Source organism: Nelusetta ayraudi, unplaced genomic scaffold (assembly GCF_046127955.1).
Source record: "Nelusetta ayraudi isolate G7.1 ecotype Tasmania unplaced genomic scaffold, CSIRO-AGI_Nayr_v1 ptg000130l, whole genome shotgun sequence".
NCBI lineage: Eukaryota > Metazoa > Chordata > Actinopteri > Tetraodontiformes > Monacanthidae > Nelusetta > Nelusetta ayraudi.
In genome coordinates this window covers 1,597,975-1,615,580 of record NW_027466180.1, presented here as the reverse complement: position 1 = coordinate 1,615,580, position 17,606 = coordinate 1,597,975, and the positions used below count along the sequence as shown (strand labels likewise).

Below are 17,606 nucleotides of genomic sequence, written 5' to 3'. Positions count from 1 at the left end.
CCTCCTCCGCCCGTTGTCCCCGCCCTCCCCCCGGCTCTCCCTTCACTCTGCCACTGCGGTGAAAGCGTCGATTAAGGCGAGCCACACACACACACGGATCAACGTGTGTGTAGTAGGGTGGAACAGCAAAGGCGACAGTCATAACTCAACAGCTGCAGACACACACATTTTGTTTTTATTATTATTATTTTTAAATAAAAGGACACAACTCGGCGGCCTCGCAACTCCCCACCTCGGCTGTCTCCTTCCGCTCGACGTCGCCTGGATTTCATCATCCGACCTGCACGATGGTAAGCGGGCACAGCTCCTAATTTTAGCCTCTGAACGAACCTTCCACCGGCTGGGGAACACACCGGCGGCGGCTGAAGGCCCGTTCTCGGTGCGAGGCGGCTGTGTTTTCGTCCTGACGTGTCGAGCACTGACTCGGGTTTGGGCGGGAGTTTAAGGGCGTGAAGAACGTGCGGTCCTTTCCCCGGACGTTGGCGGCCCCCGGCAGGCGGGCTGCCCCGGGTGGGCGGGCTGCCCCTTGCCGGCGGGCTGCCTCGGCGTTCAGCTCGTCCTGGAGGCGGCGGTGGTCGGTTGGCAGCAGCAGCAGCAGCAGCCCGGAGCCTGTGGCCCACATCTCCGCTCTTCCGTCTTCTTCTCCCGTTCTGAAGCGAGCGAGGCCCCGGCCAATACGAATTGTTTTGTGCCAATAAAATAAACGGGTCGCCTGTGACGCTTCGCTTCAGCTCGAAGACTTCATTTGTTGGCACACTTTTTTTTTCTTTTTTTTTTTTTTTAAATATATATATATATATATATATATATATGTGTATATATATATATATATATATATATATATATATATATATATATATATATATATATATATATATATATTTAATTTTAATTTACTTTACAAGGTTTGGCGGTGGAAACGTCGTCTCAAGTCGCGTCTCTGCACCGTGAATGTTTGAAGACGTTTAATTTCGCGTACTTTACTGCGCGGAGAAGAGGCGTAGTTGCGATACTACAGCGGTGGATCGAACCGTCCGAGGCGGCAGTGGGGTGTTTCCCGCGGCTGTGGAGCAAGCTGCCCCCTGCAGGCCACAGGGCGGACTGGTCCTGCCCCAGTTCAACTGTCACTTTTGACACCCTACATACGTATATATGTGTGTACGTGTGTGTGTGTGTGTGTGTATTTGTGCAAAGTATTAGAGTGTCTGTGTCTTTGCCAGTACTCCTCCGTCTTCTAGTGCGCCGAGGACGAAGCTTCTGCCAAGGTGGAGCTGGAAGTTGGAGTTCCCCTCGAGCTCATCTTTCCACCCAGACACATCGACAACTCGCCTCCCTCCCTCCCTCAGGATCGATTCCTAGCACCGTTCTTCGTGAGCCCGATGGCGCAACATGACCAGGACGCAGCCATTTATCGTGTTATTTTAACACCACGTTTACGATCTGTCCAGGAATATAAGTTGCACCGCTTTGGGGTTTGAATAATTGGTGGGTTTCAAAGTGTTGTTGTTGAATAGTAGCAAAATTTCCAAATACCACTAGTTTGTTTCCAAGTGCCTCTGATAAATGAGAGTGACAGATGAATGTTATATGAATGCATGAATTCACAGCTGTTGCAATATCACCGTAGGTCTGCAAGTGAGCTTAGACAGAAGAGGGTTCAGTAGTTGTTAAAGGGCGCCGCCCCCTTCTATAAACAAAGACAGAATAGAGAAATAGATCTCAGTGTTTTTGCACTCCACATTGTCATTGAAAGCTTGCTGAATCAAACCATTTGACGTAGTTGTTAATGAATATGTCAGTACTGTAAACTATTCTCTTAATGGCACCTGTGTGAATCGTCTTGGTCCTTGGATACAATTGATTATCACCTGCCGTTTCAAGAATCCACCATCCATCAGGATGCGCCTGAGGTGCAGCAAACGTCCACATCAGCTACATTTTCAGAGCCAATCTTCAGATGGCAGAATCCATGCTGCACGAAAATTAAAAAGCCTAACACTTGGTACTGGCTTCATGATTGGCACTCTTGTCAGTGCTGTGACAAAGAGTCCGGCGCAGCGTTATCTGGCTACTGAACAAAAGAAATGCAAAGAACATTTTACTCCGTTCAGCCTGAGCTTCCAAGTAGAGTGCAGGAACACGAAGCCTGCGTGTCACAGAGACGGTGTTCCAACTTATGGCCTGTCAACGTGCGTTCTTCTCAGCTGCAGCACAGGGGAGGGAGTGGTAGGTGGGGGTGGGGGGCGCACACGCAGCTCCCTAAGCATGTAGTGGAATGATGCTGTGCTGAGGGGACCATATGCTGCCTAGCAATCAAGCACCACCCACATAAGGACGGAGCCGCAGCTAATGTAAAAGAGATAAAAGCCACAGCGGAGCACCGGCAGGAGTGATGATCATCAACACCATGTGATCCACGCTGCATATCCAAGCATCCCACTCAATTTGGATTTATTTATTACATTCTGGCCGCCAGTCCGCTGCAGTGCTCCTCTGCTGGACCTGCACACAAACCGGCAGCTCCGTTGTTGTCAGTTTGGCCATTTCCTCACGGCGTGGCGCCTCTGCTTTGGCTGATCGGGGATTTGACTGTTTGCGAAACACAATGCACCAACGGGCTCCACGGTGGCTCTCGACAGGGAAAAGGTCAGAGTGGCTGTACGTCGCACTGGAGAAGTGGTGGCATGATGAGGGTGGGAGAGGTTAGAAGAGTTACAATAAGCAAAAACGAGCGTGTTTCTCTCTCTCTCTCTCTCTCTCCGGGTTGAACTCGATGTCACGTGCTTCACGGCTGTCTCACGTCACACGTTGCATGTCAGCCATCGCTGAGATGGAATGGGCTGCACGGGGCTTGTTGCACCGAAGCCTTTTGCGTGCGTGGTCATGATTGACTCATGTAGCGGTGCATTGTTGCGGCAAGCACTGCGGGGCATGTAGTAACACATTAGCTCAAAGATGAAACGTTGCGTGGGGAGCGTCGATCCCTATTTCATGTTTTGATTGTAACCCTTGCCAATCCTGAGCACAACCATCTTGACTGTCTTTTCTGGCCTTTTTTTTTTTTTTTTTTTTTCACATCTCTGCTGCTCAGCTCAGTGTTGTTTGGTTAAGGCAGCTTAAGGAGATTTAGGCATTGTTAGTTTACACAGTGGTATGAAGCCTCAGAAAGCCGTCATAGGTAAGCTGGAGTCAGGGATAGACGTGGCTGAGAGGATTAGCTCTGTCAGAGGTCCTTTAGAAGGCTAACTTTTTGGTAATTATTTTCATATTTGCACTTGACCCCTAAATCTGCTTTGGATCCCAGACACCCGATCTGGGGGAAATAAAAGTCACCCATACCACAGGAGAGAATGAAAGAGTGCAGGGGCATTAGGAGAATGACCATCGTGCCTTTTCTGTCATTCTATTGATGTATGAGCAGCACGTTTCATTGGCTCTTCCTCGTGCAGGCTCTTAAATGGTTGAGGTGCATTCAGTTTAAGGACCAAAATCTGAAAGTGCAGCATTGCCCTTGAAGGTTTGAGATGGTTTGTCACACAGAGCTGTGCTATAAGGGCTGCCGTGAGACTTGGGGGAGGAGAGTGTGTGTTGTGATCCCTGAACCCATCAAGAAAGCAGCAGCAGGGAGGAACCAACACGAAGAGCTCAGTGTCTTCACTCCGAGAAGCAGTGTGTTGGTGATGCAACGTGCACACTGCAAGAGTCGCTGAATTGAGAAGGGCAGCAACCGCACGGTGGAAAAATGAAAGCAAAAATATGCAGTTTGACAAGAATTGCATCCAAGTGTAAGTTCCTGAGAGCAGAACGTCTCTCTGCTGCTCAGGATGCCGTTCAGCGTGGTGGAAAAAATGAGCACCAACGCAGCAAATCTTACAGAAGCTTTGCTAACAAGTCATCCACGCTGCACTAATTAGCCATGTGGCAACCAAGAAGAATTCTATTATTTATTCTTAGGATTAGTGCAAGTCCTGGTTCCATTTCACAGACTTCCATGGTGCACCTTCTGCAACACACTGTTGGATCAGCAGAGCGTTGGGGAAGCAGCCGTCTCTTGTTTGCGACTGCAAAACTCTCAAAAACCAGCGTAAATACCGTGAACACAGTGTAGTTGGTACAAAGCAGTGATGGTGACAGTGGAACTGATGAGATGTTCAGAATAAAGCTTCTGATCAAAGCTGATGGGAGCCAAATGCATCTGTGGACGCCACCGTTGGCGAGGCGCCTCAGAAAAGCCCTCCTCCCCCTGTCTGCAGCCCCAGGTACTACACCCCGCAGTGGTTGTATGTTGTGACTGGGCGCTGGGACTCTATAATTAGCTGGGTTTTGGGTCGGCTGTAGTGATTTTGCCGGACTCGTCATTATGCAAGACGGGCTCTGTGTGCGGACGGAGGACTAATTGATTGTGAATGAAACATCATGCATTATTGATAAGGCTCCTTTTTCCGCCTCTGTCCCTCTCTGTGCAAGCCAGCTGCCTTTTCACTCAGCACCCCCCCCCCCCCACCCACACCCACTTTATTTCCCTCTGAATTCATAATCCACTCCATCTGATGGGCTCCATTAGTAAGCATGTAAAGGAGCAGTTGATGATGTGCTGCTGTTTGCCACAAGGCGAGGCAACGCCCCCCCCCCCCCCCCCAGTTACCCACACCAGTACCTTACGGCAGGCTTTAGTAAACCTGTAATCCTGGAGGCCAAATCTGCTTTGCTTTAAGTCTGTTTACCTTCAAGGACCCTGTAGTTTGCACCTATATGAGGAGGGTGTTGTTGAGTGTATGTGCACTCACTGCCTGCTCTTTGAGTCGGCACCAGTTTGTCACGAAACACTGCTACAATATTGACATGAAATATGTATGGAAATCATACGTTAGGAGATACAGTATATATTTGCCTTTTTCAGAAATGTGGCTCAGATTGCCTCTGTTTGCGCCAAGGCTTCATCCAATGACCCCAATTTATTTTTGTGTACATGGCCGTCAGGAAGCCAGGTGTTGTGGTCTGGGAAGGTGTGAGACAGGGCAGCAGCGTGTCCCGTTCATTTCTGCAGCAATCTTTGGTCCAATGTGGCCCCCAGTGTTTGACGACAGCGCGGCTGTGATGCTGCATAGGCTGATCTGCCGTTATCAAATTTCCGTGCAATGTGAGGGTTTCTCATTTATAAAGCATTGGCTGCAGTTGCAACAGAAGAAGGTGCCCATTGTGTTTGTGATGTCATCCAGAAGCTTCACGCGGTCTGGTACCCTGAAGCTGATCTCTCAGGCACCGTCATCCGGCCAGACTCGGTCACAGCAGAGCATCGTTCGTGTTGGTCCTCCTGGGAAATCCTTCTGCTGCTTCTGCTCTGATATAGCTGGGATATCCCACCCCCAGTGACCTCTGCTCTGATATAGCTGGGATATCCCACCCCCAGTGACCTCACAGTGATTTGCTCCCCGCCGGACCTCCATCCAGCCCTCTGCTGCTGCTGCTGCGACCTGCTGGTTATTCCTCAGACCAGAAGCACGCTGGTGGACTGCACTCAGCTAATAGCTGCTCAGATGCTAAGTGGCTCTCCTGGCTAATCCTGTGTCACCTCTTCCTCCTCACTGCTCTTAAAATACCACAACTTGTGAGCTCAGTCCACCGTCGTACGGCGGCCCCAGAGGTGACATAACGGACAGTTTTCAGCTCAGGTCACTGTGTGTCACCTGGTGTGTGTCACCTTGCGCTCGTCACCTGGTGTGTATCACCGGTGGGGGGGGGGCTGTTTCACACGGCAGGTTTAGTGACAACTCTGAGCCTGTTAGCCCTGAAATGAGGGAAACTCTGAGTTTTCAGTGTCACAAGGAAGACTTGTCAAATTTGCATATAAAAAAAAAATCGATATATATACATATTTATTTTTTTATTTTTTTATTTTTTTTATAATTTTTTCTCAATGAAACATTCCATGCCGTGTCCAGGCTCTCGGCTCCATCGTGGAATCTATGTCTTGTCAGCTCTTGTAGCGCTCAGCAAGGCAGCAGCAGACAGACTGTGATGCTGAACAAGGAGCCAGTGACACACACTCACGCGTGTGTGTGTCTGTGTACACTCGTACATGACAATGGAGGTTCTTTAAAACCAATCTACCCGCCTGGCTCTGCTAAAATCTCTGCCGTCCTCACCGAGCGTTATTGCCATCTCCCCGACAAATTCCCTGTCCAAATACTTTTGTTTATAATCTGTACAAAACCTTCATTAACGCCACCGAGGGGCCCTTCTGGTTTGCAGCACCAGTTAAACAGTGAGCGCAGTGAAAGGAATCCATGAAATCCAGTGGATGAAGGGAGGCACGGTGATTCCATGAGAAGCCAGCTGGTGTGGTACTGGTTGAACTGGGAGTGACCCCTGTGTTTGTGTCTCCTCAGGGAAATGAAGCCAGCTTCCCCCTGGAGATGTGCTCGCACTGTGAGTATCTTCCTCTTTCTCTGCCGTCCTCCAGGTTCTCCTGCACGCCTGTCGCCGCTCTGCCGACACCTCATCTAGAAATATCACATCATTACATCTATCTCTCTATCTATCTATCTCTCTATCTCTCTCTCTCTATCTTTTTAAAGCACAGTCACTCTGTATTATCTCACACTACTGCCAGGCATTCCTTTCCTGGGATTATGCCACCGTGGTTGGTGGGGCAGAAGGAGGGGGGACTTTGGCATGACCTTGAACTGAAGCCGTGCTTGACCTCTACACAGTTGGCTGACAAGGGTGGGGGGTGGTGGTGGAGGGGGTGGCCATCACTCTCCCGTCTTCTTCGTTTGATCTTAACACGACAATTTCCATCCGACTGTCTTATCAGACGATGACCCCGCGACCTCTGGGTTTCAGTTGTCTGTAGTGAATCTTCTCACTTTGGCCGACAGGACGGCAGCTGTTCAGCTCACTGAGTCACTGAGTCACCGAGTCACGAGTCACTTGGACAGGAAGGTGGTGGCCGACAAAGAAGGAACTCCTGTTGCTCGCATCTGTTTTGCCACGTTGGCGTGTGTGCTCGCTCAGAGTGAACAGAACCGACTTGGTCCAAGTCAAACAACCTGCTGTCACTCATACTGGGCCCTGCTGTCAATCATATTGGGCCCTGCTGTCACTCAAACTGGGCCCTGCTGTCAATCATACTGGGCCCTGGTGTCGCTGCAGCTGAGCTTGGAGCAGAGCAAATGTAATGGCCTGCTAGTGGGAGCGTGCATGGTGTGTGTTTGTCACACACACACAGTCAGGGAAACCCCCAGCAACAAGGAACTCCGAGCTGTTTATTTTAGGCAACTGCAGACAGACTGGCCCCTCCCCCGTGTGTGTGTGTGTGTGTGTGTGTGTGTGTATACAACAGGTGCGATCATGAGAAGCCTGCCAGCAGATTTTTTTGTTTTACTTTTTTCCTTCACTCCTTCCCCCGCCCACCCCCCCGGGTTCATACTGGCCGTGTTAATGCCGTCACATGACTGTGTTTAATGTGAAGGGTGAAGCTCAGAGCAGAGAGAGGACACAATCATTCATGACACTCTGAGAACATTGTCAGGGTTTTTCTTGTCTTTGCTTCATAATCAAACAAAATCAGGTTGCAGCAGCTGCTGGTTGTCGGTAGTTGCTTTTGGTTGTTGCTTGTTGCTGCTTGCTGCACTGGTCAGAGGTCAGAGGTCAGAATCAAATCCTGGAGAAATGCTACTCAGTGCCGCTGAACCTTATTTATTTGTTCAACGGTGTGAATATATCTACATTACATTATGATGGTGAACAACCTGGAAGGAAATTGTGTGTGTGTGTGTGTGTGTTTGTGTGTTTAAGGGGGCGGGGGCTGCTTTGGTGGGCTAACTGGTTCCAGTTGCCTAGTAACACTAGTTGAGGGTGTACGCAGTGCTTCTGAAAGTGTGTACACACACAGACACACACACACACACACAGTGGACTGTGGTGGAGTGTGAGATGATTCCACTGGGTCTCCCTCGCAGCCCTTCATTAGCACAGCAGTGTGAGACTCCATGACTGTGCAGCAGGCCCGCTTTTCATTTTTGTTGGTTTTGTCAAAGAAAAATGGCCCCACTTGGATCACCATCACCATCACCATAATCACTACCACATCATCATCATCACCATCACCATCATCACTACCATCACCACCATCATCATCATCATTATCACCATCATCATCACTACTATCACCACCATCACTATCATCACTACCATCACCACCATCACTACCACATCATCATCATCATCATCATCATCATCACCACTACCATCACCACCATCATCATCATCATCATCATCACTACTATCACTACCATCACTACCATCACTATTATCACTACCATCACTACCATCACCACAATCACTACCATCACCACCATCACCAACACCATCATCATCACTGTCATCACCATAATCACTACCACATCATCATCACTACTATCACTACCATCACTATTACCATAATCACTACCACATCATCACCACAATCACTACCATCACCACCATCACCAACACCATCATCATCACTGTCATCACCATAATCACTACCACATCATCATCATCACCATCATCACTATCATCACCATCATCACTACCATCACCACCATCATCATCACTATTATCACTACCATCACTATTATCACTACCATCACCACAATCACTACCATCATCACCGTCACTATCATCACCATTATCACCACCATCATCATCATCGTCATCATAATCATTATCACCATCATCATCATCATCATCACTATCACCACCGCCAGCATCATCATCATCATCACTTTCAATCACAACGCAGGGTTTCTGTGATGGACAGATTCCTTCGCACCTCCAGCTGGCTGCTGTTGAGCACGCTGACCCTCAGTTCTCGTCAATCCGCCGCTAAATGCCACAGTCAAAGTCTTGATGATGAATTTGTTCTTTCTTTTTTTTTATTGTACTCGGCCGGGAGCCGCGTGATTTACCTGCGATATTGGTCCAAGAGTCACGATGTAAGAAAGTGTCTCTCTGTCCAACGTGAGTCATATACATGTGCCTGCAGCTGACAGCCAGCAGGGGGAAACCTGAACACAGCGTTAACTGGTTCCTCAAGACACAACTGCACCACACTTTGTCTCAGTTGTTGTTATTATTCTATACAGAAGCGCATTGCTGCCACACCAGAAGAAATAACAACAGGGCTCAGTGTTCTGTCATAACATGAAACTTTCATGTTTTTCAAAACGGCCCATCGCACTCACAGCTGCTACTGGAATTAAAGTGGGGTGCGTCAACTCTTACCGTGTTTCAGCCGAAACCTCTTTCGCTTTGTTGCGGCTGCACAGGGGCCAGAGCAGCAGCTGGAGCCGTTTCAGCGGTCGCACTCTTCTCAGGCGCAACAGTCATGATCCATGGATGCAGGTCCTGGCAAAGAAAGCCCTGCAGGAGGCGCTGCTTCTCTGTCATTAGACCAGATTCCATTACAATGTGAAACCAAAAGAAGTAGAAATCAAACGTGTCACCTTCCATTAGGTTTCGCTCAGGGCAGATTATTATCAGACAGAAATGGTGGCATTTTTTTATTTTTTTTGGGGGGTACTTTGGAGCTCACATTTTGCGTATTTAATAACATGTTTCTTCCCAGTAGGACTCGGCTGGTATTATATTATTATTTATTATTATATCAATGTATCATTGAAAATCTCTCACCCTCTCTCTCTCTCTCTCCCTCTCCAGTCGATGCGGACGAGATCAAGCGGCTGGGCAAGAGGTTCAAGAAGCTGGACCTGGACAACTCGGGCTCTCTGAGTGTGGAGGAGTTCATGTCGCTGCCGGAGCTGCAGCAGAACCCGCTGGTGCAGAGGGTCATCGACATCTTCGACACGGACGGCAACGGAGAGGTGGACTTTAAAGGTGGGCGGTGACGTTGCTGCTGCTGCTGCTGCTGCTGCTGCTGCTGCTCCGGCTTGTGGACTCACTGTGAGTCCAGAGAACTCATTGTCTTTGTTGTTGTGTAGAATTCATCGAGGGAGTGTCGCAGTTCAGCGTCAAGGGGGACAAAGAGCAGAAGCTTCGATGTGAGTAGAGCAGCAGCAGATGTTTTTCTCCAGACTTCTCTGCACCTCGTCAGCCTCTGAGCCTCTGACACCGTCGCCGCTCCTGCTACCTCCTCCTCCTCCTCTTCCTCCTCGCAGTTGCCTTCAGGATCTACGACATGGACAAGGACGGCTACATCTCCAACGGCGAGCTGTTCCAGGTGCTGAAGATGATGGTGGGCAACAACCTGAAGGACACGCAGCTGCAGCAGATCGTGGATAAGACCATCATCAACGCCGACAAGGACGGCGACGGCAGGATATCCTTCGAGGAGTTCTGTGCAGTGAGTCTGAGGGGAGAAAGGGGGAGGTGGGGAAAGAAGGGGGGGGGGGGGGTGGCGACTATGGCCAAGGGCAAAGGTCAAAATGTCAGAGAGGGGCAAAAAAAAAACTGGAGGGATTTTAGCTGTGGACGGGTTTGAGTTTCAGGCTTCCTGATGAAATGAGGCGTCAAGGGGCTGCAGACTTCTTTTTCATAGGATGTCCAAGGCAGCTGACCTGTTTTTTCATAGGTCAAGACTATAAATACAGTGTGGAGCTCACTGGGGCTGTGAGCTTCTGGCCGAGCAACAACATGCAAGATTTCTTGCAGGTGGTTGTTGAGCCTCATCAGATCAAACAAGTGTTGATATTACGGCAAGAATCACAACACTTAAAAATAAAGTTAAATAAATAAAAAACATTTCAGTTAATTGACTTTACTAACCTTATTGGCAGATTTGCTGGAGGACCAAACACTGTCCTTCCCAGTTGATTCGTCAGTACAGACAAGAGATGAGAGGAAGTGAAGGAAACACATGAAGGACGGGAAAGTGAAGGAGGGGATGTGAAGAGAGGCAGAAGCTGGGCAGCGACAGTCAGTCGCTCTCGATCCCAAACTGGGGGAAGTCAGGACTCGTGACGCTGGACGACTCTGGGGTCACAGCTGAGGGTTTTTATTTTTGCCCATTTCTGTCTGAACTTTGTGTCTGGTTGGAATCACAGCGTGGGATTGAAAGCACGAGGCTTCATTAGATCAGCAAACACAGTTAGTCAGTCAGTCAGTCAGTCAGTCAGTCGTCTCCTCTGATGAAGAGAGGCCAGCACGTCTCCAGAGCCTCGGACTGAACAAACCTCTCTGGTCCTTCGGGGACTCACCACTTTGGCCAACAGGTGGAGGTCTCATTCCACTCCCAGTCTGTTGATCTCTCTCTCTCTCTCGCTCGTTCTCTTGCTCTCAGGTGGTCGGCGGCCTGGACATACACAAAAAGATGGTGGTGGACGTGTGAGGGCTTCGTAGACGGCTCCACCCCCCCGACTTCCCCCCAAACCCTCTCTCTCCGACTTCCCCCCTACTTCCTCCTCGACAGCCGCTTCCTCCACCGTCCCTCCAGTTCTGCTCAAGACGTCCAGAAAATCGCAAAACCTCTGCAACTCAATGGAAGCATTCTGACTCTTCCCCTCTCTCGCTCCCTCTCTTCCTCCTCTCCCCCCCCCCCCTCTCTCTCTCTCTCTGAAGCCACTTTCTTATTTTTTTGTTCCCATCATTTCTTGGTTGGTTGGTTGGTTGGTTGGATGGCTCAGACACGGCAGGCCCGGTGGAAGCGTCGCTCCTCGGCGAGCCGGTTGTAGCACTTTAAGACTGAAGGACCTCCACCGTCTGCTAGCAAGAGGAGGAGGGGGAGGGGGATAGGAGGATGGGGGTGGGTGCGCTAGAGAGGCGAGTGGGCTTGTTCATAATGCATCCCGCTGTTTTCTTTTTTTTTGGTAATTGTTTTTTATATTTATTTTTTGTCGTCTTTTATAAAGAAAAAACATCCAAGTGTATGGACGGTCTTCTCCCGCAGGGGAGTTTCTAGTATTTGAACACTCGACTTACAGTACAACTGAGGATGTAGGGTATGAAGTGCCAACCAGAACATATCCAAAGTATTATTATTCTTATTATTATTATTACTAATAACTGCGGTCACAGCGGACAAACTGGCTCTCACACTGCAATTCACAGTCGGGTGTCAGAGGTCAGAAGAAAAGGTGCATTTTAGACATTATTACAAGAGCAGTTTTGGATCAGAGCAGTAAAACTGGCCACTCTTTAGAAAACCTTTCATAATTTTTTTTTTTTTTTCTTTTTCTTGGTGTGTTTAAGTGATAAGTGTGTTAGTTTTACTCGTACAGAAGAATGTGTTTATATTGTGGGAGAGCGTCCTCGTTTCATCACATTGTAGATGGAGAAATGCCAAGAAAATGTCTTAGGAAAAGAAAAAGATATAACTTTTTGTTTTTTTGCAGCAGTAAGAACCGGGCCGTGGTTCAACTCCTGGTTTAGGGAATTTATTTTGCAACCAACAACCTGCGTGACAATCTGCAATGCAAAGTGCCACCGACAGTCTGAGCTGGGAGTTGTAGTTTGGCCGTCTCTTCTTTGAAGAGGAAGCGAAGCCTCGTCTCTGCTTCAGATCAGCCCCACCAGGGCAGAGCGACTCAAACACTTCAACATCTTTCTGTGGAAAGTGCACATTTCAAAAGTTGGCTTCTTCTTCTTCAACTTTGTTTCTTCTTCTCCTCTTCCTCAACCACCAAGTACCAACAGGCAGACATGATACCAAATTTCAAGGGGGGATAAAAATGCTTCCTAGCAACATTCAGGAAGCCTTTTTTCTTATTTTTTTTTTTAACGGTGTGTTTTTGGCTGGGAGGCCCCCTGTTGGCCACCTGGGGTTCCGCTCAGAGATGTGAACCTCCGTTGTCCCTCGTCCCAAAGCTCTTGCACGGCTTGGGCCTCCCTGTGCTTGCATGACATTGAAATATAAATATATATATTTTTCTGTTGTGCATGTAGATCAACTTTTTTGAAAAATAATCCTCTTGTTTACACATGGATGGTGATGTTAATATATTTAAAGAATTTAACGGTATACAAATAATGGATGTTGCCAAACTTTGGTAAATGTACACATATTCTGAGACGTTAAATCCAAATGAGCTGAACTTCATGTAATGTTTTTTCTCATGTATTCTGCCCAGGTCAGCGAGATGCTTCTATTCCAGTAAAAGTTGCATATCTGATCCTGTCTCAAACTGCCACACACTGTACACAGCTTAAAGGGGAAATTTTGATGTGTTTTTTGGTTTTTTTCTTTTGTATATAAGTATTTGATTGAATGCAGTTCTGGCTCTCTGTTCTCTGTGTAGTTCAGGCCACGCTTTAGTTTGTAAGTGCTTTTTTTTCTGAGGGTCTCGGGTTCTTTTTAGTTTGTGTGGGGATATCTGAGAAAAAATTTTGTTTTTTTTTCTTTTTCTGCATGCTGCATCTTATGCTGTGGGACTGTTGAAAACTTGATACTGTATGAAAATGAAATAACATTTAAATAAACTTTGAAATGTTAAAAGTAATGGACTTTGTTGCTATCTTCAGTCAGGACGTCATGCAGAAGATCAACCTTAACCACGGTATTCAGTGTCTTTGAGTATCAATACGTGACTTGCAGGTCTTAAAAAAAAATAACCCGACAATCACTGTTGAAATTATTTCTTGACATGGATATAATTTCACTGCTTCAATGTGCATTGTGACTTTGTCCTTGTGTTTTGGGTCACCTGATCCAAAAGTCTTGTTTCTATACAGTCGTGATGAGGAAGCTTCTGCCACAGTCCAGAAGAGATTATTTTTGGGATGGTCACTCATCCACCAGCTGTCCATCACCACATTCGACATGTGGAATCCTGATAACGGACGACACGCCTCCAAATTTAAACCCTGAAGGCCATTTGGAGTATGCGTGACCTTCAGCCAACGGCAGCAGCCAATTGGGTGTCGGAGATAATGAAGCTCAGAATCTCTCAGCGGTCCTGCTGGCCACCACCCGAATGTTTCCGTAGACTTTTGAAGGTGGACTTCCTGTTGGAGCAGCAGATTTAAAGGGTCATTTTTTTTGTTGTTGAAATGTCTCCACTCCACACGTGACATCCACCTCTGTTGTAGTGAATGGGAGGGGAACACACGTCTTACCCAAGATCAAGTTGCATATTGCCGTGCGAGCCATCTTGATGTTCTGGAAGGAGCCCAAGATGTGAACTTTCCTGTTTGAATGGAGAGTTACAACACTGTCAGGAAGAGACCATGCACTGTTTCATTGCTGAAGACGTGTGCACCAATCTGGGCCAACGATCCCACCAGCAATGCTGAGTGCATAATTTAAGGCAATGATCTATTATTTATGTGTTTAACATAAAATGCACTTAATAAGCCAAGTCAATTCCATTATAACATCACTGTGTCTAAAATCACAATCTGTGTCTGGGGCTTTACGAAATACACACAAGCACAAAACCCAGCAGATGGAGGCCTCAGGGAGGAGGTCAGAGGAGAGACTCTTCTCCCATGGCACATATGCAGGCCGTCAAAAGATAACAGCCAAAATACATCTTCTCGAAACTGAAGAACATCTTTCAAGAATGTATTTGTTTAGCCTCTTAAACAAGCAAAATAAAGTGATTTCAAACTTGTATTTCCAGTAAATGATTGATACCACTAAAGCACAAATATAATATTTGTAAAGGTGCAAAAGAAAAAACAAAAGAAGGTTTCATACATTTTTCAAAGGTGAATTTGGTTTTCCTCCCTTTTCCGGCTAATCTTCGCTGGACAATTGATCTCCTTTCAAAAGTTTCACTGCGCACAGAAAGAGGAAACAAAGCACACAAAACCGCTTGAAGATTGTATACCGAGCCAATGGTGAAGGGTTGAAAATATAGTGCAAATGTTTTAGTGTAGAAGAAACATCTCACCATCAGTGACATCAAAGCTCTCAAGGAAAAGCTTATCTAATCTGGCCAAGGCCAGGGCATCCTGTGAAAGAAAAGTGAAATGGAGCAAAATCATTATATTCTATTGAGATTGGTCAATGAATTAATTATGAATTATATGCAGTTTTTGATAGGCAACAGGTGTTAACGTGAAAACTATCGCGAAATACCGTGATAGTCGCAAAGTTACTTGACAATTTTCACGTTTTAACGTTAAACCATCACGGTACCTAATGAGTTTTAATTCGTTACAATACAACGGGAAACTATCGCATTATTTCTTGATCACTTTAATTTTCACATTGTAACAAGAAACTATCATGTTTTTACGTGAAAGTTTTCACCTTAAAACGTGAAAATTTCACGTTTTTTACGTGATAGTTTCACGCTTTACGTGTTTTCACGTGACCCAGTAGACTTCCCTGAAGTGAGGACTGGTAATCAAATTCTAGTGCGCTGAGATTACAATACTTCATTCAGTAGTGATAGATTAACAACGTATTTATGGTAAAAATAAATAAATAAATAAATAAATAAATAAATAAATAAATAAAATAAAATAAAATAAAGAATAAACAGATAAATAAATAATAAATAAAAAAATGTATGTCATTAATTTCATTCCGACGCGTGTCCCAATCAATGTTTGCATTTGCCTTAACATGCAACAGCTACACCTGCTGCATGTTAAGGTGTACTACTGTATGGCTGTTTATTTTATTTACACCCCCTACCCACCCGCCCAAAATAAATAAATAAATAAAAGAATAAATAAATAAATAATAATAATAATAATAACAATTATTATTATTATTATTATTATTATTACATCTGTGGAGTGAGTAACTTGGTCTTAATTGTGATTTAAATGCTCGGTTTGGCTCGCCTAGGTCACCCATATGAAGATGATTCAATGTCACTGATGGCCGAGGCATGAAATACACGGCAAACATTTTGTACTTTGTTACTTCCCACCTCTGGTGCCAACTCAAACATCGATATGCAATTAATATATGTTTAATTACAACTAATTAATCCCAAGGCCATAATTATTTTGGATTTTTTAAAAAAAAATTTTATCAAGTCCCACCACTATATTTTAAAGTAACAAAACCCATTAGTGCTTATAGAAGTACATCTTTACCTGCAGCAGGTGTAGGTGTTGGGTAACAAATATTGCCCAATTCATCTTATGTAAATTACATAGATTTTTACCACAAAATAGGTTGTTCATATATCATTCCTAAATAAAACATTCATAGCTCACTAACATCTGTCTTCCCAGCCCTCATGTTGGGAAATCTACTGAGTCATTGGGGGGTGTGTCCTTACTGGAAACTATTTGGAAACGGCTCGAGTATAAAAGTGGCAGACGGGTTTTGTTTATGCCACACAAAAACCTGGGGAGATCTGAAGAACGTCCAATGGCGAGCATGGAACAAGGCACCCGCAGGAGTGGATTAAACACTACTCTCCGTCAAGTTTTAGACAATGAGAACATAGAGGAGAATCGAAGACAAGCAGAGGAAATGGTGAATAATGTAGTTGAAGAAATTGTCAATTATCTAAAAGACAACTCCCCTTTTGGAGGACAAGCCGAGCGACTAAATATTGGAAGTTACCATGAGACTCTGAAAGTAAGTGTTTAACTTGTATCAAGCAAGAACTTAACAACGTAATAGACTGGGTTTTACAATAAGGCTGTTTTTGTGTACAGATTTCTAATCCTGATCAATTTGACGTCATGATTTGCATTCCTGCTGGCGGAGTCACCGTTGGGGCATTTGGACAAACGGGAGCCTGTTATAGCGTGTCTTTGACAGAAGGCAACAGCCCACTGAGGAATTTTAAACTGGATGGGAGCAACGTTTTATCAGGCCACAAAATGCTCCGGAAATTCAGAGACGAGATAAAGAGCATCGGGGGAATCGAAGGTTGGTGCCACGATGACAACTTCTTAGTTTGGCTGAAGTTTCTCTGCTTGGCTCGGACTGGGACTAACTTATTTCCCTTGTGTGCTTCTATCAGGATGGAGGGTGCAAAGAAAGAAGCCAGGGTGCCCTGCAGTGACTCTCACCAGCACCCAGACACCGTTGATTTCACTGAATGTTGTCCTCGGTCTCCAGGTGAATTCAGCCTGGCCAGTTCACAGCCTTCCAGTAGGGAGGTGGCTGGGAGCCAGAGTAAGAGAGGGCTTCTACCAGCAGCCATATTATCTCGTGCCTAAGTATCAAGGGAAGCCTACACTACAGAAAAATAACATCAAGAATCAGGGTGAGTTTGTCTGTGAGAAGCACGCACACACACACACACACACACACACACACACACACACACACACACACACACACACACACACACACACACACACACACACACACACACACACACACACACACACACACACACACACACACACACACACACACACACACAATCTGCCATGTCTCATAATCAGCTTTTCAACTTCATTCTACACTACTATTTTGGGGGCTTCCACATCAGTTTTACAAGTTGAAATTAATTATTTGATTCACACAGATACATGGCAACTGTCTTTCCCTAATATTGAGAAGGCCATTATGACCAACCATGGACTAAAGAAGACATGCTGTGAGGCTGATGGAGATCCCTGCTGCAGGTTAGATTGATTTTCCATTAATCTTCTAGGTTTTCTTTGAATGAATGATTTCAATATAATTAACAGCATTGTAATATTTGTGTCTTAAAAAAAAAATCAATCAAGGGAGGACT

At 46.0% G+C, this 17,606-nt stretch overlaps 1 protein-coding gene and 2 long non-coding RNA genes across 3 annotated transcripts; 2 read left to right on the top strand and 1 right to left on the bottom strand.

Moving 5' to 3' along the window:
* Positions 1-18: 18 nt before the first annotated feature.
* ppp3r1a (protein phosphatase 3, regulatory subunit B, alpha a) lies at positions 19-12,317 on the top strand. Its single transcript, XM_076050791.1, has 6 exons — positions 19-290; positions 6,390-6,429; positions 9,706-9,882; positions 9,987-10,046; positions 10,164-10,348; positions 11,285-12,317. The coding sequence occupies exons 1-6, from the start codon at positions 288-290 to the stop codon at positions 11,330-11,332; spliced, it is 513 nt and encodes a 170-aa protein (XP_075906906.1). The 5' UTR covers positions 19-287; the 3' UTR covers positions 11,333-12,317.
* A 1,007-nt stretch (positions 12,318-13,324) lies between these two features.
* LOC142904596 (uncharacterized) lies at positions 13,325-14,680 on the bottom strand. Its single transcript, XR_012929429.1, has 2 exons — positions 14,056-14,680; positions 13,325-13,944 (listed from the first exon to the last, which is right to left on the bottom strand). It is a non-coding gene; the product is annotated as an uncharacterized LOC142904596 (long non-coding RNA).
* Positions 14,681-16,219: 1,539 nt separating this feature from the next.
* LOC142904606 (uncharacterized) lies at positions 16,220-17,020 on the top strand. The gene is made up of 3 exons (XR_012929432.1): positions 16,220-16,489; positions 16,570-16,786; positions 16,881-17,020. It is a non-coding gene; the product is annotated as an uncharacterized LOC142904606 (long non-coding RNA).
* The last annotated feature ends 586 nt before the right edge of the window (positions 17,021-17,606 follow it).